We start from the raw sequence: 24,300 nt of genomic DNA on the forward strand, positions 1-24,300 counted from the left end.
TGGCGGTGGCGCGCGCCATGCTGACCTCGCGGATGTTCCTGAAGCGCACGCGGGCGGGCGCGGTGGTGAAGGTGGTGCGCGAGCACTACCTGCGCGAGGACATCCCATGCGGCGCCGCCGGCTGCGGCCGCTGCCCCCCCCGCCCCGCCGGGCCCGGGCTCGGCCTGGAGGCCCGACCCAGCGGCGCCGCCAGCAGCCTCTGCCCCGGCCCGCACTACCTTCTGCCCGACACCAACCTGCTCCTGCACCAGGTGAGCGGCCGCTGCTGCAGCGGAGACACACGCCTGGGCGCCGGGTAGGGCGTTCCCTCTGGGCCCGGCCGTGCCCCCTGCGGAGCCTTGAGCCCCGCTTCAGCCTTGATTGAATCCGTGTGGGTGTGATGTACCCTGCTCCCGTTAGCCGTGGGGTTTAGGCGTCGCTCCTGGAGGGGGCGGGTTTAGCGGTGTGCTGTCGGGCGTGGATCTTCCCGGTGTTGCTTATGGCTGCTTGAACCCTGCATGAGTTGCCTTTTCTTTCCCTGCCAGCTACTGAGGAGGCCTTCAACTGGGTCTTTTTAGCTTGGAGAAGAGGAAACTGAGGGGTGACCTCATTAATGTTGATAAATATGTAAAGAGGGAGTGTCACGAGGATGGAGCCAGGCTCTTCTCGGTGACAAGCAATGATAGGACAAGGGGCAGTGGGTATAAACTGAAACACAGGAGGTTCCACTTAAATATAAGAAGAAACTTATTCACAGTGAGTGTGCCAGAACACTGGAACAGGCTGCCCAGGGGGGGTTGTGGAGTTTCCTTCTCTGGAGACATTCAAAACACACCTGGACACATTCCTGTGTAACCTTATCTGGGTGTTCTGCTTGGGCGGGGGCATTGGGCTAGATGATCTTTTGAGGTCCCTTTCAGTCCCTAACATTCTGTGATCACCGAGGCCTGCCTGGTTTTAGGCTATATTTGGGTTTTATGTTTTGCTGCCTGAACAATAGGAATAAAGAAACAGCAGGGGTTTTGAGTTTATTTGTCGTGGCCTGATATAAGTATAGAAAGTAATACAAGGAGAGTGAGTAGACCTTGAAGCAGTGATTGGGATCTCCAGATGGTCACTGAATTTTCCTGCCAACCTCAATTTCCTGTTGTAGGTTTAGGTTCTTTAAACTGTGATGTCGTTTACAGGTAATGAGTGGAGGCCTCAAAATCATCCCCTGTACAACTCTAGTAGCATGGGATGAATTTTACTTTGCAGCCCATCACTAGTTGTGCAAAGGCTTCAATCTAAGAATCTAAGCAGTGCAGATAGTAGAGCTCCAGGCTGGGAGGCAGTGAATTCCCAAGCTTCATGTTTGACTTTTTTTTTTTTTTTTTTTAATTTATTTTCTTTTGGACACATCTGTAGAAAGTAGAATAGTTCTGTGCAGATATTAGAGACTGGAAGTAATTAATGAAACCTAACATTAATTACTCAGGAGAGGGGCACAACACTCACAAGTTTTGCTAGGTACTCATCCCAAAAGTTGTAAGTAAAGATTTTCTTTCCAAAGCAGCAAGTCAAGGAATTTTTATTAATTTCCATTTTGTTCCTTAGATTGATATACTCGAAGATCCTGTTATTAAGAATGTCATTGTGCTACAAACTGTCTTACAAGAAGTCAGGAATCGGAGCGCACCAGTATACAAGCGAATTAGGGACGTGATTCAAAACCCTGAAAAACATTTCTATTCTTTCACCAATGAGCATCATAGGTAAGGTATGGAATATGGTGTAAAAAATTCTTCTGATTTCTAATAAAAGATATGGAAACAGAACTGGAACATGTGAACTAGAAAAAAAAAAATAGACTGGTGTGCATAAGACTGTATTCTTCTAAGGGATCCTATCGGGAAATAGTTGCATGTTCCAGGAGGTTTTCTGGTTTATATTTAGGGTAAGCATATATATTATGAAAATGTGATTAGAATATTGAGTAAAGTTTACAGACAAGACTGTTAACTTGAGAAATGGAATAATGCTTTTCCAGTTTAGTGTCCCTTTTAAGCATATTCCAGTGCTTTATTAATATTGCCAGCTCAGTCTGTGGCAGAATTCAAAAATTTGTTGGTCAGGTATGTAAACCAGAAGGTTTTAAGATATGAAGATGTAATTAATTTGCCTTTATTTTTGCTCAGAAGTAGTTACAAATACTGCAGTATTGTAGTTCTAGGAATCTTGATTCCGTAGTTCTAGCATCTTGAATGCAGTCCTCTTCAATTGTCAGTGGGTAAGCTGTGTTAGAAATTAATACTTCCTTCCTATGTTTCTTTACCCTTCTGTCTCCTGACCCTTCAGTGGCCTGCAGAGTGTTACGCATTATAAAAATTGGTACAGCAATGATTCTTTTGACCTTGCAGTCTTGATCTTGTTTTTCTGAAAAAAGATTTAAGCATGAATAGATATTGGGATTTGCTTTGTTTTGTTTCCCCCCTTTTTTAAAATTCTGCCCTCTTTTGAAATTTATTTAGAGAAACATACATAGAGCAAGAGCAAGGAGAATCTTCCAATGACCGCAATGACAGAGCCATTCGGGTAGCAGTAAAATGGTACAATGAACACTTGAAGAAAATAGAGGATCAGGAGAAGATTCAAGTTATCTTTTTAACAAATGACAGAGCTAATAAAGAGAAAGCTCTAGAGGAAGGGATAACTGCTTATACATGTAAGTGAAGTGGGATGTATGTTTTATTGCTCAGATAAACAATCTCAGTATGTTTTCATATCTAAATCCCTGTGCATCTGTTGCATAAATATTTATGTGTGTGCTTTTGTAGGTGAGGAGTATATAAAAAGCTTGGTAGCTAATCCTGATCTTGTAGATCGTCTTGCTTGTGTATCTGATGAAGGGGTATGTTTTTATTTTCTTTTTATAAAATAAATCACAAATGGTTTGCAGTATATTATTGGACAACATATGTCAGGCTATTAACATCAGTTTAAAATATGAGGACTCTGAACTTTACACCATTTTGGCAATATAACTTTTTGACAAGAAATATTGCAGCTGTTTTTTACTGCTGTTTGTACGCTGATTAGTAGGTATCTAGTTATTTATAAAATTCAGTTGGTTTAGGTAACTGTTATGAAGATAAGAGTAACAACACTAGGTTCAAGAAAGTGTATAAATATTAGAAATAAGGGAAACAAGATGAAAACTACAAAAGTATGTATTGCAGACCATTTAGATCTTTGTTTTCTGTCTATTATTTGAAAGTTTTTGTTAACATTATTGATTGAAAGTGTTTTCTATCAAAAGTTCTGATTTTTGTGATCAGTTAAGTTGACATCAGTGCAGGCTGCAGCTCTAAGATGAGCTACATCCTCTTCTATTTCCTTGTGCTTTATGTTTGTCAGTAACCAGACATAGATTTTCATATAAGTTTGATATAGCTGAAAACTAACGCCACAAAAAAATGGAAAGGTTGATTTCATCAGCTTGTTGTAACAGAATAGAGTGGGACATACAAGCACGGGAAGAAAGTGGAGGGCTTAGCTGATCATTTCAGTAGTTAGCTGTAGTTCATTGCTGTTAACTAGCTGCTCCAAAGTTCCTTCCCTATAGCTTACAGTATATGCTTACACTGTGTGCTGTACTCTTTACTATGTAGTACTTTGCAAATATTTCATTCACTAAGTGTGTATGTAGTCAGTATATCCAAATCAATGTAAAATTGTATGTCACTTGCGCAGTATCTTTTTGAGTAACTGCAGGCAAACAAGAAAAGGAGGCATTCCTAGAATTGTTGTTTCTATGTTCTATATGCTTTTTATGCTTCGTTAGAAAAATACTTCTTAATAGTAGATTTTCATTATTGTGTGCATATTCATACCTACAGCTAGTTAAATTTTAAGAGTTTGCTAGCTTCAGTGCCATGTTCCTGAGCTTGCTTTTGTGGAATAGTTGTGAATACAAAAGACTGAAAATGTCTTTTTTTTTTTTTTTTTCCTAATTAAAGAAAGAAATAGAAAGTGGAAAAATAATTTTTCCAGAACATATTCCTCTCAGCAAACTGCAGCAAGGAATAAAATCTGGTATTTACGTCCAAGGAACTTACAGAGCAAGCAGAGATAATTACCTTGAAGCTACCGTTTGGGTTCATGGAGATGCTGAAGAAAACAAAGAGGTGAGTTTTTCATTTTGACTTCATGCTGTGAACTTTAATTAGCCTCAGTAATGACTTAAAATATAGTTCTTTCATGGTGATGTATATTGTTAAAAAGGAGCGTTATACTAATTTTTCCTCTTCCATGTTTTTCTGACTTTTTTGCTTTGCTTTTGTTTGTTTATTTGTATGGATGTAGACCACTAAAATGTTGACTATGCTCTTTTTGAAAAGAGAATAATGTGTTCAAAATGATAATTTGTGCTTTGATGAAGTAATGATAAAATAAAGCTGAATCCCAGTTGTTAATAGTTTTTCAATTGACTCGAATATAACACTTTTTCTTTTTTTTTAATTAGTTTGAAATATATGATGAAAGACAGAGAAACAAGTTTGTGGGAGGATTTTTAGCAAAACTGTGGTGAGCCCTTGTGGGGCTCTCTCTCTTTATTTTCCCTGCTATTTTCGTGCCTGGTGATGAGTAGACTGGCTGTTACCCTCTGAGCAGTTAACCCAGCTGTGCCTGCTGGTTTTGCTGTTGGTGCAGTTGTACAGATGCTGCTTCCAAGGAGCAGCAGTTGCCTCCTTGTTCCCCCTTTGTGGTGGCAGCTGGAGGTGCTTCTGTAGCTCTTGGTGTTTTTTATTCCTATCTCCCAGTAGTCTGTGGAGTCCTTTAGCTTGCAAAAATAGAAGGATTGTCTTAAAATTTAAAAAAAAAAACAAAAAAGGTCTGTGGAAAGCATATTATTTTTATAGAGGCGATTGGAATCCTGAAATAATATCATCAGTACTGAAAGAAACCTAGGCAGAGGAAGAAGATGCCTCAGGAACATTCCATACAATGTTCTTTAGAGTCCAGAAACTGTTATACGTGGATGCTCTTCTGTTATCTTGCTTTGATTTGGGTTGCTATCATGAATGTTTGCATTCTCATTTTTTTGTTTTCTAAAAATTCCAGATAATTATACAAGGACTGAAACATTTAAACCGAGCAGTCCATGAAGATATTGTAGCTGTGGAGTTGTTGGCAAAAGATGAATGGGTGGCACCATCCTCAGTGGTTTTACAGGACGATGGCCAGAATGAAGATGACATTGAAAATGAAGAGGAGAAAGAAAACATTGTATGAAATAAATAATTTTTTACTTAACTCACGTTAAGAGAAAGATGAAATCTGCAATAGCCTGCCAGTGTTGTTAGGCTTTAGATTTATATATGTTTTTATACTGACTCATAAAAGCTATTGTGAATATGGAAATTAGAAAACTTAATTGTAGTCCTAAAGTTGCAGTAAATATGTGAATATGTATAAAATGGATACTTTTAAAAATTATAAATTAATCCTAATCAGAAATTCCCATATTAGCTTTGTTAATAAATCTAAAAGTTCTTGAGTGATAGTCAAGTAATAATAGCCATATATTGATGTGCAGATCAGGATTTATTAGAATAGGAGCAGATGTTTTATGACAATGACAGTCAGCTTTTATAGGCAATGCATACATTTGGAAACAGTTGTAAAATATTCTAAAGCATCTTGCATTCTGCTTAATGTACATGCGGTGCGCACCCACGTACACTCTGTCCAACACATAATTGCATTTCTTTAGACACATGATCTTCCCACTGAATTTCATGGGAATGATTTTTAATATCGTGTTTACAATTACTGGAGAATTTTCAAGCAACATAAAAGGGCTTCTAAAATTACAATAATAGCTTGGAAAAGAAAACGGAGGTAGTTGTGAAGTTCAGAAACAGTGGAACAAGGTAGCGTCTCTTTAGAGTCTTTTTGTGCTGTTCTTTGTTTTTCTGAAACAATGTCCATTTCGAAAACAAAGCCACCAAAGTAGTCATGTCGCACACTAAAAATCTTAAAAGTCATGCAAAGCACAGGGAGACATAGTTCTCTTTATGATGGCACAATAGAATTTATGGCCTTATAGTGACACATAGGTTGTTACCACCAAGGTTTGAGATACATACTGTAGTCAAACATGTTAATGTGCGCTCAGACATTCTTGTAGTTTTAACCTCTATGTTTTCCACCAGCTGAAGACTTCTGTTAGCAAGGACATGCTGAGACCTACAGGAAGAGTAGTGGGCATTATAAAACGAAACTGGCGGCCGTTTTGTGGCATGCTTTCCAAATCACAGATCAAAGAGGTGAGGAAATAATCAAGTTATTTTAAGTTCGTATTTTCTTTTTTCCTTTACTCAGAAATTATTTCTTCCTTTTTCTGGCTGTTGATAGGCAAGGCGCCATTTGTTTACACCAGCTGATCGCAGAATTCCTCGCATTCGAATAGAAACAAGACAAGCAGATACACTAGAAGGACAAAGAATAATTGTTGCTATTGACGGTTGGCCCAGGAATTCCAGGTATCCTAATGTAAGTTTAACTGTTCTCTTCTGAACTTTCTATCTGTCTGATTTTTATGTATTTATTAGGTAAGATGTGTATTATTACCTGCAACACTGAGTAACTTGAAAAAGCGTTGACATGCATTTTAAATTCTTCAAGCACTTTTTTTTCACGGTTCAAATTAAGGAAGTGCTTAAATGATTTACTTTCCTCTTACCCCCAAAAAACGGATATGGGTTATCATATTTAAAAAGCTTGGTCCACAGGTTCTGCAGTGAATATACATATGCTAACTAAGGTGCTTTATTTATACTAAGTAGGGACTGCCTTGTTTTAGTCCGGGTTCCTAGATATGTGAACCTTTTGCTGTGGTTTTGCTCATCCACACACTGACCACGGTCCTGGCAAGCAGTTTCAAACACATTGGCCAAATTCAGTCAAATTGCCAGTGGGGCAGAGTTACAGGTAATTAAGTTCTTAGAAGTTCTTAGTAAATAAACAGAAGGGTATAAGAGGAACTGAGGACAGTAGCTTCAATTTGTATTGACCATTAACTGGGTTTTAAAGAGGCTTCTGTTGGCTTGTGTAGGAATGCATAGCTGGTAATGAATGGGAGCACAGCTGTCTCACCCATGTTTAGAGAAGAGAAGGGAATTTGGAATATATGGAAGGAGTGTTAAGATAAAGACAGCATTATTGGAGAGAATGAGAGACATGAGAAAGGCAGTAAAGTTAATGTAGAGTTAGGAAGTGGGGTATGTGGCACAACACAAACCCATAGGGAAAGTAAACATTATTAATTTTGCTGCTTATGCAACAGTGTGTTTTCTTTCCCATAAAAATGAATTGCTATGTTTACAATTTTTACAGTCTTAAATATGGCGAATTCACTGCCATTCTAGGAAAAGAGGGGGAAGTACAAAGTTCAGACTTAATCAATTAAATGTTTGAAATTAAATTTCTTTCCTAAAGATGAGAAGGTTAAATGAAGGAGAGATTACTCCTTCTATGTAGTTTAATAAAGTAATAACCTATGAGATAATGGTCTCAAATACTTATTTTTGAGGAAACAATGCTTGATGTGCATGTATATATATTTCAGTGTATGTATATTGTTTCTCAGGGTCATTTTGTAAAGAACTTGGGAAGTGCTGGAGACAAAGAGACTGAGACAGAAGTTCTTTTGCTTGAACATGATGTCCCTCATCAACCTTTCTCCCAGAGTGTCCTTAGTTTCCTACCAAAAATGCCATGGAGCATTACAGAACAGGTAATAATTTTTAATTTTTTTGTAGTAATTACTCTGCCTTTTCCTTCACATCAAACTTTGACATTCTTGGATATCCCGGTGTAATCAAAAAAGATGGAAAATGTTGTCCAAACCCATTTTGTCTTAGGGTAGACTTTCAGCTGGATTTCCTATGGAAACAAGGCCTCTGCAGGATTTTGGGTTTTGAGCGAAACTGTGTTTCTTAGGGATAGAAATTTTAAGATAAAGACCACATTACAGGCTTCATTAAAAATATATAAAAAGGATTTTTCTCAAAGGAGACTACAGTTCAAATAATTGTAAGATCATCTCTTAGAGTTTTTCATCTTGCTAAACAGCTTTGTAACTAAATGTGACAGCCTATGTCATTGCTAAAATAATCTGAGGAGCCTTTCATATATCCCACTATAATCCAGTAAAGTAGTTAGAGGAAGAGAAACTGGTGTCTGCAGATGTTTTAAATGCTGTTAGGGAACTTCAGGTTCTCCTCAGTAGCTTAAATACAAGAAGTGATTGCTTTAGAACGTGTGGGAAAATGTCAGTATGATATGTTTTTACCTTGGGCTGGGCTAATGCTTTTTGTTTTGTGTTGTGCTGGGCTGAGTGTTCTTGTTTGTGAATTTTTTGTATTTTAATTTCTTTGAGCTGGGCTACTTTTATTATAATTTATTACCGACTCCTATTTCTTTTGAATGTGGAAGCTGAAGGAGGGATCTCTGTGTAAATTAGCTGTCTAAAAGTCAGTTGTCTAGTCTAAGATACCTATCTGAGATCTTTTTGTAGCCATGATACAAAGGTAAATACCTCTGAAGTGTGCAGTTCCTTTCAACTGTCTAGCTATCTAAACCTTAGAAAGCTAAAGTTAATTGAGAGCAATCATATCCTTAACAATTTGTCCAGCTGGACATCTGTCAAAATTTCGCTTAAAATATTTTGATTTCTGAGATTGTGAGTTTATTCTATTTCTCTTCCTTTTTGCTGTAAAACAGAAAAATTCTCAGTAACTGATCATCTTCCATCTTATTTTTTCTGTCACTGCATGTCTGCTTTTATCTTAGAAATAAATACTACTACAAATCTTGATGTAAGACTAAAAAAGCAGCTCTCTGAAAATATTTAGTTACTTTGGAAAGTCTTATGCAAAGTGCCTTTCTTAAACGATTATTTTTACTTGCATATGGAAGGCATTCTTGAAAACAACTTCTTATTTTTGTTTGTTTTTTTTTTTTTAATTTCAGGATATGAAATACAGGGAGGACCTAAGGCATCTGTGTGTTTGTAGTGTTGATCCTCCTGGCTGTACAGATATTGATGATGCATTACATTGTAGAGAAGTAGAAAATGGAAATATAGAGGTATTGTTTCTTTCTTTTTTAAATCAAGCCAGTCATTTATTTATTTACTTCTTCCTTTATTTTACAAACAGTGTGGTACTGGTAGTAGTAAATGACATGATCAAAGCTACAAATCTGTTGTAAAACAAATCAATGTTTTTTTCACAACTGTGAGAGGGTAATAAAGAAAGGGAGTTGATTTTGCATTATATCAGTGTTAGAACTGGGAGATTAATGTTGTCTAAATTCACCCGCTTTCTGTTTATTTGGCATGGGAAATTAAAATAAGTTTGTTTACTCTTTTAGTTTAGTAAAAACATGGGTATCTACAGCTAGAATAAGGAGCAATCAGTAGAAAAAGTGAAGCTACTGCTATACTGCCTAAGGCATAAGAATTTTATTTAACAAAAAAGTATTAAAAAGCTACAGACTTTACACCAGCTCTCTACGCCCTTACATCTGATTTAGTTAGGCTTTCTTTGTTATAAATTAATTAATAAATTAATTTGTAAGTGTACCAAAATAGAAGGTCTAGCAAACAAAAAAAAACAAAACCAAATTTTCAGTGAGCCTTGAAGAAGATGAAAGAGGCTGTTTGAGCTGCCTGGCAAGAAGAGTTGTAATTGGTAGTGGTATATTGGTAATTGTAATTGGTAATGAGTATAACTTTCAACTAAATGTACGGATGGCCTTATTTTGTATAATTGCTGCAACTGCTCATTTTATTAATATCAGTATGATAGTTTTTGGCTATTCCTCCTCCTACTGAATATAGGAGCTGCTGAAGGGAACTGGGAGTGGGTAAATTGGCTTGTAAATAAAAACTTGTTAAATTTTCAATGTGATCAATGTGATGCTTGTTTTTTAGGTTGGTGTACATATTGCAGATGTCAGTCATTTCATTCGCCCAGGAAATGCTTTGGATGAGGAGTCAGCAAAACGAGGAACAACAGTATATCTGTGTGAAAAAGTAATTGTTTTCTATATAAAAAGACTCATTTGCGCTGCACTTAATTTGTCTAAGACTATCAAAATGAAGGTGCTTTCTGTCATTCAGCCTGCACAGCACGAGGGAGAACTTTTTGAACTTCCTTTTTCTTCTTTTTTTTTTTTAATCCATTATCTAGAGTATATCCGTTTCAAGTCCTGATTAATGCAATAATACCATGTAGTTCTGAAACTGGAGTACTGTTTTAATATCAATCTGGAATTACAAATTTAGCCTGGTTTTGCCTTTTCCATTGTTTTTTCTTGTGGTAGCAAAATCTCTTATTGTTTCCTGTGATTCGTATTACAACTGTACACTTAGTCATGCTTATTTAACTTATTTCTCACAGACCACATTTTTCTTTTCAGAAATAACTTACTAACTATCTGATAACTAAAGTGAATCTTGGAATGAATTCCCTCTGAAGTAGCTTACTTTTCTTTCTGAAATTAGAGCTTTCTTAGCAAAAAAAATCTATTATTTTCAAGCTTTTAGCATATTTAAAATATATAGTTATAACTAGTCACTATTGATATTCTTTATTTTGCAGAGAATTGATATGGTTCCAGAGTTACTTAGTTCCAATTTATGCTCCTTGAGGTCTAATGTGGACAGGTATACGTATACGATTCATACTTACATCCTGACAAGAAACTCCAAATGTTTATAGGTGGATTTTAACAGATTTCCTGTCTTTCTCCCTCTTATAGGCTTGCATTTTCATGTATATGGGAAATGAACCATAAGGCTGAAATTCTAAAAACCAGATTTACAAAGAGTATTATTAATTCCAAGGTTAGTCACAAACATGTTATTACACTTCTGAAACAAAGCTGGTGACCTTTTTATAAAAAAAAATCAACAGAGTTGATAATGAAGTTTTATTCTTTCTGTTTATTGATTTATATTTTCTTAGAATTAGAAAATGATGTGTAAATTCTCAACGTAAAAAAAAAATATTCTTCACTGCCCCTTTAAACCTCTAAGGCTGTGATGTTTTTTATGTGGTTACTTTGTTATGATATTTCATTTAAAAAGCATAAATGTATTGACAAATATATTGGACATGGTTGGTATATACCAGCTAGTCATAATTTTCAGTTAAATTCACTGGACTTTGTAGGTGTTCAGTGTATTTCTGAAAATTAGACCTCCAATGTATAAAATGTGATCAGGACAAAAAAATACTGTAAATGCCTGGTACTTCTTAGTATCTTGCATAGATCCATCTTGTTTTGTTCATTTTTCTTTGAGAATGACATGCATTTAGGTGTTGAGTGTAAAGCTTTGTGTTATTGTGAACCAACTTTGACAGAAAGCTGTGGTATCTGCAAGACAGAACTATGTTTTTCCTTTTGGTATTGAGTAATGTATCATGTTGGTTTTTTTTTTAACCTCTTCAAGGCTTCCCTTACATATGCGGAAGCACAGATGAGAATTGATTCAGCAACTATGAATGATGATATCACTATCAGCCTACGTGGACTAAACAAATTAGCAAAAATTCTGAAGAAGAGAAGAATTGATAATGGGTAAACCGCGTAGTGTCCCCATTACCTTTTTTTTTTTCCCCTTTTTATTTTTTTTCTTTGCTGTTTTTTGTTGTCAAACTGTATAATGGTCCTTTTTGTCCATTTTTCCAGTGAAAATCTTTTGAATTAGAAGTATTTTGCTATTTTGATTTGCATAAAAATGACTATTTTCATTTCCCCAAAAATATAAACTCGAAATGTTAACTTTTCCTTCACAAGATCAATCAATATGGATCTCTTGTAGTCATTATGAAAGCACAACCAGAGAAGTAACATTTGAAATTTTAGGATCTAATATTGATGCCTGTCAGCATCATAATTTCTGCTATTTTGACCATTAATTTCACAGTCTTATTTATAATTTTGCTAATTTTTAGAAGTTTTGCTGATTTAAAATTACAGTTTGATGATAAACCCGGATGTTGTGTACAGGCTTGCAACTCAGCTCCTGTTTCTGCTTTACTGTAATTTGTTAATACCACTTGCTGTCTTCCAGAGCCTTGGTGCTTTCCTCACCAGAAGTTCGTTTCCATATGGACAGTGAAACTCATGATCCTATTGATCTCCAGACTAAGGAGCTCAAGTATGCCTTTTATTTTCCTCAATTAGTTAATATAGGGCAGGGAAGGAATTAAAAGCATGTTCAAGTAGCAACATTTACATAATAGTTTACAAAGTTCAAGTAATAGTGCAGGAAAATCATGGAATCATAGAATGTTTTGGGTTGGAAGGGATCTTAAAGATCATCTAGTCCAACCCCCCTGCCATGGGCAGGGACACTTTGCACCAGACCAGATTGCTCAAAGCCCCACTCAACCTGGGCTTGGACACTCCCACGGACAGGGCATCCACAACTCTGGGCAACCTGATCCTAAAAAATGTAATTTCTCTATTTGACTGCACTATTTATGAAGCAAGTTTTGAATTGTATGCTTCATATATGAATTTAAGTCTTTACTACTAATGTAATGGAGCACTAAGGTCCAAGCTCTCTACATCCCTCTGGTCTTTTTGGAATGCTCTTCTCCTGGTATTAACAAAGGAAAGAAAGTAGAACTTAGAGTTATGGATTACTGAAACCTTAAGAACAACAGAGCAGTTATTGCACATATGTAAAGTCATACAGACAGTATTTCCAAGGGTTTGTAGAAACAGAGCTACTGATTTGATTTTTGAGACTAGATATTTACTTTCCTGCTACTTAGTTTCTGTGCTAAAGTGTACTCTTGGTTGTGTATACTGTTGCGGCTTCATGGTGTGCAGCGTGGTGCTTTCAGACTTCATATACACAATATTTAAACAGTACTCTTAGAAAGAAACCAAGAGGCTTATTCTTTGGTCTTTCAGGGCATTTTAAAGAGCATTTTTTTAATACAATTTGTTATTTTAGAATAGTTTTTTTTTTTTCTTCTCATTCTGTATTTGAAACTTAGTAAATAATAATGGTTTTAGTCTTAAAAATGTTTGCCTAATTGTATAAATGTTCAAAACCATTAGTAATTGTTATATAATGTTACTAGGGTGGTGCAGTGTTTCTTCATTAGGCACTATAAATATCTAATGCTTTTCTAACAATACAAAATATTTTATGTTGATAGAGAAACAAATTCCATGGTTGAAGAATTCATGTTGCTTGCCAATGTCTCTGTAGCACAAAAAATTTACGATGAGTTCCCGGAGTTTGCCTTGCTCCGGAAACATCCTGCTCCTCCCCCATCTAATTATGACATCCTTGTGAAGGCCGCAAAGTCTCAGGCAAGTTTGTACCATGCTAATTAAGTTAATTAATTATAAAATGCTGTATTTTCTCTCTGTTTGGCCTCTTGACCAAGAATAAGGTTTGGAGAGCAGTATTTTGAAAGTCTTAACAGCTGCACTTTAAAATTGTTGGTACTTGTAGCAAGATATCTGTGCCTGCAGATGAAAGGAAGAAGCTTGTGCTTTTTAAAATCCCTTTCTTAGGTAAAGAAAGCAGATCACTCTTTAAGTCTTTTGTAGTGTAACTCTTGTGTGCTGTGAATGGTCCTCCTCTCCAAGCCACATCTGATTTTTTTTTATTTTTTTTTCTTGAGATAGGTTTTGGCTTCAGATCATATACATTGTTGATGTACTTAAAAATGGGTCAGTCACATCAAATAACGCGTCTCTGTTAAAGTCAGGAAGTAAAAAAATGTGTTCCCATGTGTTTGTAGTTTCCATCCTCTCCTTAGACCAACTAGAGGTTAATTTAGCCTGAAACAAGTCTGATTTGATTAACAAGTCTGAACTGAAAAATGATCTTTCCAGTTTCAGGTTCTTTTATTTGAGCTAAACTTTTTTAAAAGTCAGCTTTCTAGACATTGCGATATGCATTATTATTTCATTTCCCTTCAACTCTTCCCTTCCCCCTTTTATTTTCTACAAGCAAGCAAGCAACTCCCAAATTCTATCAGTGTAAGATTAATAGATGAGCCCAAACCCAGACCATTTCATTTTCCACTGCTTTAAAACTGGACTAATTATAATGAATTCATTTGCACTCTGAAAATTATTTTTCAAGTACTGTTTTATTTGGGAAGCTAAGTTCCTGTGCATAGACAAACATTCTTTTAATAAACCAAAGTGGCTTTTTACTACTCTGACAGGACCATCACAACTGGCTATTTATATGCTATATTTTTGTTACACTTTTTAAGTAACTATGTAATTATTTTACCATGATACAGCATAATTTGACTTTTAGGTTTTCTAGACCTACTTTGTTGTCAGTGGTATACATGAAGGAAAGAACATTGAACTAATCTTGTGATGAAATTTACTTGGTGTGACTGGAAAATAAAAATGCATTATTTATTTTCACTTTACCTGAATTTCTGTCAGAGAACACTGGCAAACAAGAAACAAACTTAATGTTATACAGTACTAATTTTACAAATCACTTTTCCAAATATAAATTTTAATTTGTGGAGGAAATAAAAGAAGGTTGACTACTGCTCACATTGTGCTTGGATGAGAATGTTTGTGTGACATAAATAGTTCTTTTATTATCCCTTCTGACTTATTCAATAAAGAGGTAGAAAAATCAAACCAAAGTAGATAAAAAACTTGTTATAAAGTGTTTCTTAGTTCTGAATGGATGTCTGTTCTGAATTCCTAGGCTACTGACTTAGCTTTTCATTGTTTGCATGGAGCAATAATGAAAGAGGGATCTGTGCATGGGTGGATTTTTGTTGGTTTTGTTTGTTTGGGGATTTTTGTTGGTTTTGTTTTTTTCTTTGTTTTGTTGTTGTGGGTTTTTTTTGTTTTTGTACTAGTGGCATTCCATTAAGTTATTAGGTGTGATACCTGTGCTAATTGCTAAAATCAGTATGGACTTCTACTTACACTCTGATGTTTGCTAGTAATACCTGATTTTTTTTTTTTTCCTCCACAGAATTTGGAAATTAAGACAGATTCGGCGAAGGCTTTAGCTGAATCATTAGACAAAGCTGAATCTCCAGCGTTCCCCTATCTCAATACACTGTTGAGAATTATGGCCACTCGCTGCATGATGCAAGCTGTTTATTTCTGCTCTGGAATGGATAATGACTTTCATCACTATGGTTTAGCCTCACCTATTTATACCCACTTTACCTCACCCATCAGAAGGTACTTTTATGAAGGTTTCAGAGAGCCAGAAGTGACATATTTGTGAAGAAATTACCGTTTTAAATTCTGGTGTTGTCCATTTAAAATAAAACACTAAAAGACAGTAGTGGTTTTACATGGTGATCCACCTTCATATAGCAATGTCTGTAACTGCTAAGATCTCATAAATTTTATTTAAATACTCATAAAAATAAGAGAAATACACTCCTAATGCATGTCTAGCATAGAAATCCACTTTGCAATCAGTTAGCAGTGTATAAGTCAAACAGACTGAGGCTGAGGTTGGCCAGTCATTTTTCAGGTAGAAGTTGTGTTAAAATTTTGAGGAGACTGTATTTAAAGTATTAAAAACCTTGCTAGTTTGAAACTTGCTATTGTAGCTGTTGTGCTGTAATGAAATAGTACATCTTGGAAAATTAGTTATTTTTTTCTTTTAACCAAGAAGTGTCTAAGTTTTGAGGAAAATAATTGTAGTCATATTTTGCTCCTTGGAAACATCGCAACTGAAATATCTTACAGGTAGATTAAAATTCCTGTGCATTTGTGTGAATAATTTGTGGAGCTTCTAGGAGTCCTAAGAGTAAATTTTAATTGCTAACAGATGTGTTAAAAAGTTATCGTCTGAAGTTCTGATAAATGTTATATATGTTCAAGTATGATTATGCTTTGCAGATCAATGGCATTGACATACCATTCTACACCAAATTTGTCTAGTTCATGGGAAAGGGAAGAGAGAGTGGCTTAAGCTGCCATGGTGAAACATTATTCTTTAGACCAGAAATAAAATTTTGTTTCTTATTTCTAAACATTCAACAATACAGGCTCTATTGGTAGAACATAGTAAATAATTTCTCTAAAGAACAGTACAGTTCATTCTGCCTCTGCAGAGTGTACCTTTGGTCATCGAAAGAGAGTGATCTTGAATTAATACAGGGATTTATCAGCAGACCGTCATTATTACAAAAAACTTTTTGATCAATAAGATTTCTAAAAACAAAATTATACTCAAACTTTTTTAAAAGTTATGTTTTGATATGTCATTTATGATTTAATCTCATCTTTGCAGGTATGCTGACATTATAGTACATCGACTTTTGGCAGTGGCCATTGGAGCAGACAGTACTTACCCAGAACTTACAGATAAACATAAACTAGCAGATATGTGTAAAAATCTCAATTACCGACATAAAATGGCTCAGTATGCACAAAGAGCATCTGTTGCATTCCATACACAGGTGAGTAGTTCTGAGATGTGAGGAGGGAGGGGACACTGCATTCTAGCACAAATCAAGTCTGTAGGAATGATGAAGAATGAGGGATGCCGCTGTGAGGAAAAGCTTCAACATTGCATTGCTGGTTCTGAAAAATCAGGAATAATGGCATCTCAAGGATTCTTTTTACTTTGTGTTTTTTATAAATATGATGAATGCTTAATACTACAGTAATATTATAAACAGCTTATAGAATTTTTAAATTGGCTGTCAAAATACTGTATGTAATTATCACTAAGTATAGATTTGTATTTGAATGTTTTTATTTTTTTTAAGCCAGTGGGTTTGTAATCCAGAAGCGAATCATAGAATAGTTTGGGTTGGAGGGGACCTTCAAAGGTCATCTAGTCCAGCCCCACTGCAATGAGCAGGGACATCTTCAACTAGATCAGGCTGCTCAGAGCCCCGTCCAGCCTGGCCCGGAATGTCTCCAAGAATGGGGCATCTACCACTTGAATGGTAGATATTCTAGTGGTTTTTTTTCTCATTCATGGATTCTGCTTTTGTCACAGCTGTTCTTCAAAAGCAAAGGAGTAGTGAATGAAGATGCATACATATTATTTGTAAGAAAAAATGCAGTTGTGGTCCTGATTCCCAAGTATGGGTTAGAAGGAACAGTCTTCTTTGAAGAAAAAGGTAAACCAACACCAAGACTGGATTACAACAGTGAGGTATGTTTCATAAGGTTTGTTCTTAAGTACCTTTATTTTTTTACATGGTGAGCACAAAGACTAAAATCTATTCTGGTTGGATTTAGAAGGGTAAGAGAGCCTTTTCTAAATGCAAATTGATTAATCTATAGTAGTAGTGTCCCTATGGTCTTCTAAGTCTAAATAAGCAAGTTCTGACAGGAATTGGTTTCTATAATAGATACTACTAATACTGCAAAATGTATATACCACATATTATGACGCCGAACATTCAGGACAGTAATTTGTGTTTGTTTCTATTGATGTGTAACATTAGTAATTTCCTGCAAAAAATACTTACTTGTATAAAAACATAAGACATTGTAAGCAGTGATCATTTATATAAAATTTCAACTTCCAGGTGCCGTCACTTACTGTGGAAGACACAACATTACATGTATTTGATAAAGTTAAAGTGAACGTTATGTTAGATGCTTCCAACATCCAACATCAGAAAATTCGGATGGTGTTGGTTGAACCAAAGGTAAGGCACAAGATTTATGATTCTTAGAATCATATTACCCTTCAGTAATCTTGAAAAATTCAGCAGATGGTAAAATTGAAATTTAACCTGGAAGAAAAAAATCATTTAGCAGCAGATTGTAGCTATTGCTTCATATCTATTCTCAATAAAACATGGATCTGCGTTCACTGACTGTTGAAAAGAATAAAGGGCTCTAAATTAAAATTCCCTTCTGGGCCCATTAGGGATATTTCCACTGATGGGAAAGATGATGATCTGCTGAAGGTAATGACTTTTGAATTTCACGGTTCTATAATCAAATCTCCCTTTTGAAAATCTGCCAAAACTCGGTGGGATCTTTTTGCTCCAGTAAATGATGGTGTAATTGTAATGGGTGGCTCAGAAAGAAACGCTGTATAATTGCTGCCTGTAAATGACAGTCCTTTCTTACAACTTCCACAATATAAAAATTCTCTCTTAATAATGTTATAAGAACTGTAATAACATAATAACTGTGTCTAGTCAAGATTTTTCAATTCTAGCTGCTTAGTGCATCTGGGCCACTTGGGTTTTCACATGGTGTCACACACACCTCAGGCTTGCTGAGTGCTTTGCCTACCATTACAAGATTGTGTCCTTTCAGTGTTACATGTGACTTTTTTGGTAAACAGATGGTTGTGGTGATTATCCGTAATGATGGAGAAAAAAGAAAAAGCCAAAATAAGCAAAAAGTCCTTGTTTATGTAGTCAAACATCATTATTTCTTTTTTTCTGAGGAATCATCTGTTTCCCAACACGTGTAAATATTTTGTACTAACTTGAGTTGAAGGCAGTCTTCGTGATTTCAAAGAGTGAGAGTAGATAATGAAATCTGTAGCAGAAAGAAGCCTTGTGCCCTGCTGTGCATTAACATGCTGAGCTGCCTGCTGCTTGTGCTCACCAACTAGAGTTTGTTTGTCAGAGCTGCTGTTGTGGGCGTAACTCAGGAACACTCCTGTTGCAATGACTCCAGGCCCCAAGGGACACACTTTGTTCCTTGAAAATAGACACAAAATATGGCCAATGCCAGCTGATAATATTTTCCCTCCCTTCTGCTTCTTGTACTAATTTCTGTGAAGGTCCTTGCTCTACAATGAAGCAAGTAATTTTAGATAATCCCTTAATTTTAGATTATCCCTTGATACAGGAATGGCTCTACTGGTTAATGCAAAATACTGTCACCCTAACCATCAGTTTTTGTCCTCCTTGCTGGTGAGGAATGAGTATAGGAGTAAGATGCACATACAGTGGTCATTCCCTTTCTATCTATTCAAAGCTTCCAGCAATTTACAACTTGAATACTGTCTCACCCAGAGATCCATGTCTTTGTGTTCAGTAGATAGTCTTGTTCTGCTGACTTTTTTTAACTGTTCCTTGAAATTCTGTTGATAAATGATGTTTTTATTCTGAGTCTAGTACTATTTTTAAATTCCTTATTCTTGCTCATGTAATGCATTTTAAGGCTTGGGTTTTTTCTTCTACCATGGTGATGCACGTACACTAAAAATCAGTATTACGGGGTTGGGTCTGTGGGCAACCTCTTAAGCAGTTCCCCAGGCAAGAGTTGCTTCTCCCTTTTTATGGGTTCTCTGACTCGTTGCGCCAAGAAACAGGCATTTCTTCCACCTAGAACCCCAGACTCTGCCTTCTTGTGACATTAACTCATTGAAGGTAATTTATTGTTACCATGTTATTTGTTCTTACAGCCCCTGATACTCCTCAGCAGGTCATAGTTACTGCCACCATCATTAGCTGACCAAAACCAGCCTTCTGCTGATGGCAGTGGGTTGTATTCCAGTGTAGGAGCCTGTGTTACTCTAATGCAGTTAAATGACTTCCACCAGTATATGCTGTTGTCGCTTTCACATAATGTATAACCTGGTATTAAAATCATAGTGATCAGCTTCCTGCCATCAAGCTTCTGAGGTGCCTGCTACCTCCTGTCATCAGCCATGGCCATTTGCCTGCTTGACAGGAACAGCTCTTCAGAAAACACTGCAGTGGTGACTGTTTTAAAGGCAAAATGGAAACTGTTAGGTTTAAGACCCCTGCTGACCTCTTCCACTCATACCCCATGCCTTGTTAAGGCACAGCAAACAACTGAGAATGTGTCATGTATAAGGAACTGCTGACCATATACTTAAGAGAGGTTCTGCTGCTTGTATTTCATCTTTTTCCAGGTTTTACTTGATCTAAACTCTTGTTTAGATGACCACTATCAATTTTCTGAAGGGGATACAGTGTTTGTAAAAAGTCCTGTACAAGTAAACTAAAGTTTTATCAGAATAGTATAAACTAAAATCGAGTTAAAAGTGTTCTGACTTCTAATTCTTTTCTTACTGTAGATACTAGGAAATGATGTGCCTGCAAATCTGTCTACAGAGATAAGCAGCAAGAATGAACCAGAGAAAAAGAAAAAGAAGCTACAAAAATAGCTGGATATTAAAGTTTACAGGAAGTCATGGTTATTTGTTTTTACTATTTTTCCCTATGGGTGAAATGCTAGAAACAGATTGTTTACTTTTAAATACACATTTTAATAATTTGTAAAACTGGCCTTTTTTTTAAAAAAACCACACTTTTATGAATATATGTAAGCAGGAGAACAATAGTTTTAAAACGCAGTTTATGTCTACGGTTTTGTCTCGTGGGTGAAAATAAATGTTTCTGCAAAGTGAAGAAGTAGTTGTAATACATTATTTTTTTTTAAAACAGCCTTAAGGCCATTCCAGAGCCTGACAAAAGTCAGTCTTTTCAGTCTTCAGTCCATTCTCTTTAGCACCTCAGAACTAAAAGAGGTAATTGTGCTAGTTACTGGTCCTAAGCACTAACAGAATTTACTCTTGAGAAATAAATTCTACAGACTTGCGCTTCCTTCTGGAAAAGTTCTCTCCCACACCAGATTGTGTGTATATATGCACATGATGTAAAGAAACTATACCAGAAAAGTACATTAGCCTGCCTTAAAGCAATTTAAAATTGTTGCTTAGCCTCTGATGAACTGCTTTAAAAAAAAAGGATGGAAGCGATCAATTATAATGTATTACACAAAAATCCACAAGTAACTACAAGTCAAGTTTTGCAGTGATCTGTTATTACTGCTTGTGCTCATGAAGCTGGGGAGTTAGAATTCTCAAAAAGACCACAAACATTTTTTGCCTTGAATTGCATTGTTACAGTCAAGCTACATCCTTGGGTAATCACTGGGTCACAGTTGATCAGGACATGACTGTCACTTAGCAATATTGACTTGACTTGCTGTGTGCTGTCATTGTAAATGATTGGATCACATTTATCAAGTACATACTTACAAGACAGCAAAAGGAGACAACATGTTTAACTGATTGATGTTTTAATCTGTCACCACTACTCTAAAAGGCCTATTCAGAAACTTTAAAAACCTCTTTTCAAGAAGGATGTGCAGGGTTCTGGATCTATAACTGTTACTGCCCTTTTAATTCAGCATCAAATAATAGAGTAACTGGAACCGTTTTTTAACTGTATGAGAGCAAAAGCTTGCCAGGCTCCCTGCCTGATCTTACTTTGTTCCCCAGGGTCCCCCACCCAAACAATACAGGCATACGCCTGTTACAGGCTCCAGTCAGACAAAAGATGTTGCAAACTATAGCAAAGAAAATAATACAGTCTAGGTAAGAAAGAGATGTCTTTATTCTGTTTCACTACTCAATTTACAATTATGCACGTTAAAGGACTCTCATTAAAACTACTGAAATTAATTTAATGTAAACAATGACCGTTTTGTGCAACGTGTGCCAACCAATGCATTAAGTACAACTACAGAAATAGAATGGTCAAATGACTCTCACAATAATTTGCAAAATAGGTTTCCTCTACAAAGCAATTACACAAACATAAAAATATGCATGTTTTCATAAAATAAATAATTTCAATTTAACTGAAAACTGTAAAAAACAGGACAGAAAATACCAGCAATTTCTTTGGGGGGTATCCATAATTCTCATGTTCACCCATTTCTGCTGTTACTTTTCCCTTACCTATAACAAAATACTTATACAGGATGCAATTAAATATTTTAGTGATTGCTCTTTTTTTATTCGTGAATACTTTGAAAGCTTCTGATCATTGAATATACCACTATAAAGAATCAGATATTAAAAAATAAAACCAAATCTTAATTATACATATGCCAAATATTGCGGAAACAGACCACAGTTTGGACAACTCTATCATCTTGCCCTTTACATTAACATTAGTACTATTTTTAGTTATCACACTTGCAAAAATTAATCTTTGAACAGTCCAGAAATCTGAAAGTCACCCTCTCAATTGATTATTGTTAAAAAGAATTACATGAGAATCAGAAAATATGCACGGTCATAACTAACTTTTAAATCTCAGACAACTTGGGGCTTGCTTTTGAGCTACAAACTGTATCAACTAAAGCCAAGACCATTTTGAATGCCCTATTCAATAATTTTTTTTTTCCAGAAGTCTAAATTCATTCTGTAACAAAATTAATCCCCTAGAAGTTACCAATTCAGTGCATTTCCAGCATTTAGTAGGGCACTGTTTAGAGATCATGAAACAGATAATTGAGGATGTTAGGTTCAATTACTGTCAATCAGATGTGTAACAGAAAGACTGATTAAATTGTTATGAAGTAAAAATAATGTATGTCATGTTTCCTCATTAGAAATCTGAAGGGTTTTTTATTATTATTTTTGCAATGTGAAAACTAAAACCAATAGTACATCCTTCTTAAGTATGTGGTAACGCTAACTGACTGATGAGCGGTTTTAAGAGTAAGAACTGCTTGTTTAGGAGGAAGAGATTCAGTTTCCCTAATAAAAGATTTCTGTCAAACCAAGGAAAAAACTGATCAAAAAATTGCTAAAAGGCTTTTGCTGACGCACAGGTTTTTACTTAGAGAATGAAATTCGTCTTTTAAATTGTGGAAAAGCCCATAATTTCCATAAATGGAATGGAGTTTTCGTTCAGCTGTTCACAAGGATAACTTAATTAAAAGTACTAACCTGGTATTAAAATCAAAGCACTCAATTTTAACAGTTTGCAGTCTACTATAAATCATACACGTATTCCAGGGACACATTTCTGGAACCCTCTGGTTTTCTTGTGAAAGTCACAGCTGAATTTCATCACTGTCACTTCAGACTGATACTGACAGACACTCACCCCAATCCTCATTCCCCGGCCCTGTTCTCATCACACCCCCAACAGTTCTCTTCTGGTCTTTGTTGGTACCAGTGCTAATTTTCCTGAAGCAGCGCGATAAATCTGATCAGGGGAAAAGCAATCGAAATCAAAACTAATGCTCCTTTCCTTTCTTTCCTCCCCCACAAAGAAAAATTTCCCTCATGCCTTTAGGAATTGTGTGTTAAAATGTAGGTGTGTTTGCAGTTAATTAGGTCCTATGCAAGTTGCCCTAGGTTTGCCCAGTCTTCCTAAAATATTCCTCTTGAAGTTATAGCCAAACTTTGAAAATAAGTCTCCTCATGGAATCTGCACAGAAGGAACAGAATTCTGAAAAAACACTATGGTTTCTTTGCACCAAGGTTAGCTGCCTTAATTTTCAAAAGAATCACTTAAGGATACCAATAAATTTGTTAATAAGACCTGAAAACCCCACATTATTTAAAAAGTCCCTTAATAATGTAGCAGAAAATTTATTGCATTTGCATTAAAAAAAAATCAAAATGGTATGTATAATCCAGGTAACTGAGGTCATATATGTAAACATTTATTAGACAACACAGCTGCAGTCCTCCGTCAGACAACTACATACCATTTTTGTGAAATCCCTGAACTTGATTTTCATTTTTATGTTTCCAGGCAGAAATGTTGCAAGTTGCATTTTGACCAAATGCTGTACTACGTGTTTTTGCTTTTTGGAAACACGATTGCTTCTCTGGAGATTTTGCTCTCAGCAACTGATTGTCCTTATGGTTTAAAACAGAACACTCCTAGGTGAATAAGGAAAAGTTAATTTTAAAACCATTTTCACAAAATTTTCCAAAAAGAAACAAGACCCAAACTTACTATCTGAGCATTTCAAGTTACAATTAGGACCTTAGCCTCTCATATCTTCCCTTCTGAAATGAAAAAGAAATACAATGTTGTCCCTGCACAGATCTTTGAAATGTGCTGTCAGCAAGAACATATTTTCAGAGCACACATGCTCCGAATGAGCCAGAGTGGATCCTTTCTGCAAGTTATGTCTGTGCTTTTGTCTTTCCATTTTCTGTGGGTTCTCCATTGTGAGGGTTGCATGAAGTACTTCATGCCTCCACACTTAAATCATAATCCAAAATGCAAAATTTGGCTTAGTTGGGATCTAGCAATCAAAATAGAGTAGTGGGAAGAAACAGCTGCATGACATTGGTGAATCTCTAGGGCAGGTTTGATATTAGATAATTAACTCTGATGAAAACATTTGCATGTATAATCCACACCCAACAGGGCAACTGGGGCAAGACCTCGGAGTAGATGGGTATTTCTAGACGTTAAAGATAAAACATCCATCTATTCCTCTGTAGGGGCACAGTTATACCAATCTCAAATGAACAGAGTTGGAACTTTGATGTCACCATCAGTCTGC

The 24,300-nt window shown here is 36.0% G+C and overlaps 2 protein-coding genes across 6 annotated transcripts in view; one reads left to right on the plus strand and one right to left on the minus strand.

The window, feature by feature from the left end:
• DIS3 (DIS3 homolog, exosome endoribonuclease and 3'-5' exoribonuclease) lies at positions 1–21,222 on the plus strand. Its single transcript, XM_082054186.1, has 21 exons — positions 1–251; positions 1,576–1,733; positions 2,490–2,683; positions 2,796–2,869; positions 3,978–4,145; positions 5,083–5,247; positions 6,177–6,290; positions 6,379–6,516; positions 7,613–7,759; positions 8,998–9,114; positions 9,962–10,063; positions 10,632–10,696; positions 10,792–10,876; positions 11,486–11,613; positions 12,110–12,196; positions 13,212–13,368; positions 15,026–15,240; positions 16,307–16,475; positions 17,024–17,182; positions 17,562–17,684; positions 20,048–21,222. The coding sequence occupies exons 1-21, from the start codon at positions 18–20 to the stop codon at positions 20,135–20,137; spliced, it is 2,889 nt and encodes a 962-aa protein (XP_081910312.1). The 5' UTR covers positions 1–17; the 3' UTR covers positions 20,138–21,222.
• Positions 16,528–24,300, minus strand: part of BORA (BORA aurora kinase A activator) — a 22,955-nt gene continuing 15,182 nt past the window's right edge. For 3 of the 5 annotated variants that reach the window (XM_082054225.1, XM_082054224.1, XM_082054228.1), the window contains 2 exons: positions 23,488–23,665; positions 21,348–22,979 (listed from right to left, as the gene is read on the minus strand). In XM_082054225.1, the coding sequence (XP_081910351.1) occupies positions 22,852–22,979; positions 23,488–23,665 (306 nt within the window). In that variant the 3' untranslated portion in view covers positions 21,348–22,851. Of the gene's footprint in view, positions 16,600–17,690; positions 19,710–21,347; positions 22,980–23,487; positions 23,666–24,300 lie in introns of those variants that run through there. The other 2 variants (XM_082054227.1, XM_082054226.1) reach the window with 2 other exon arrangements.

Source organism: Streptopelia decaocto, assembly GCF_964273445.1.
Source record: "Streptopelia decaocto genome assembly, chromosome: 1".
Taxonomy (NCBI): Eukaryota; Metazoa; Chordata; class Aves; order Columbiformes; family Columbidae; genus Streptopelia; species Streptopelia decaocto.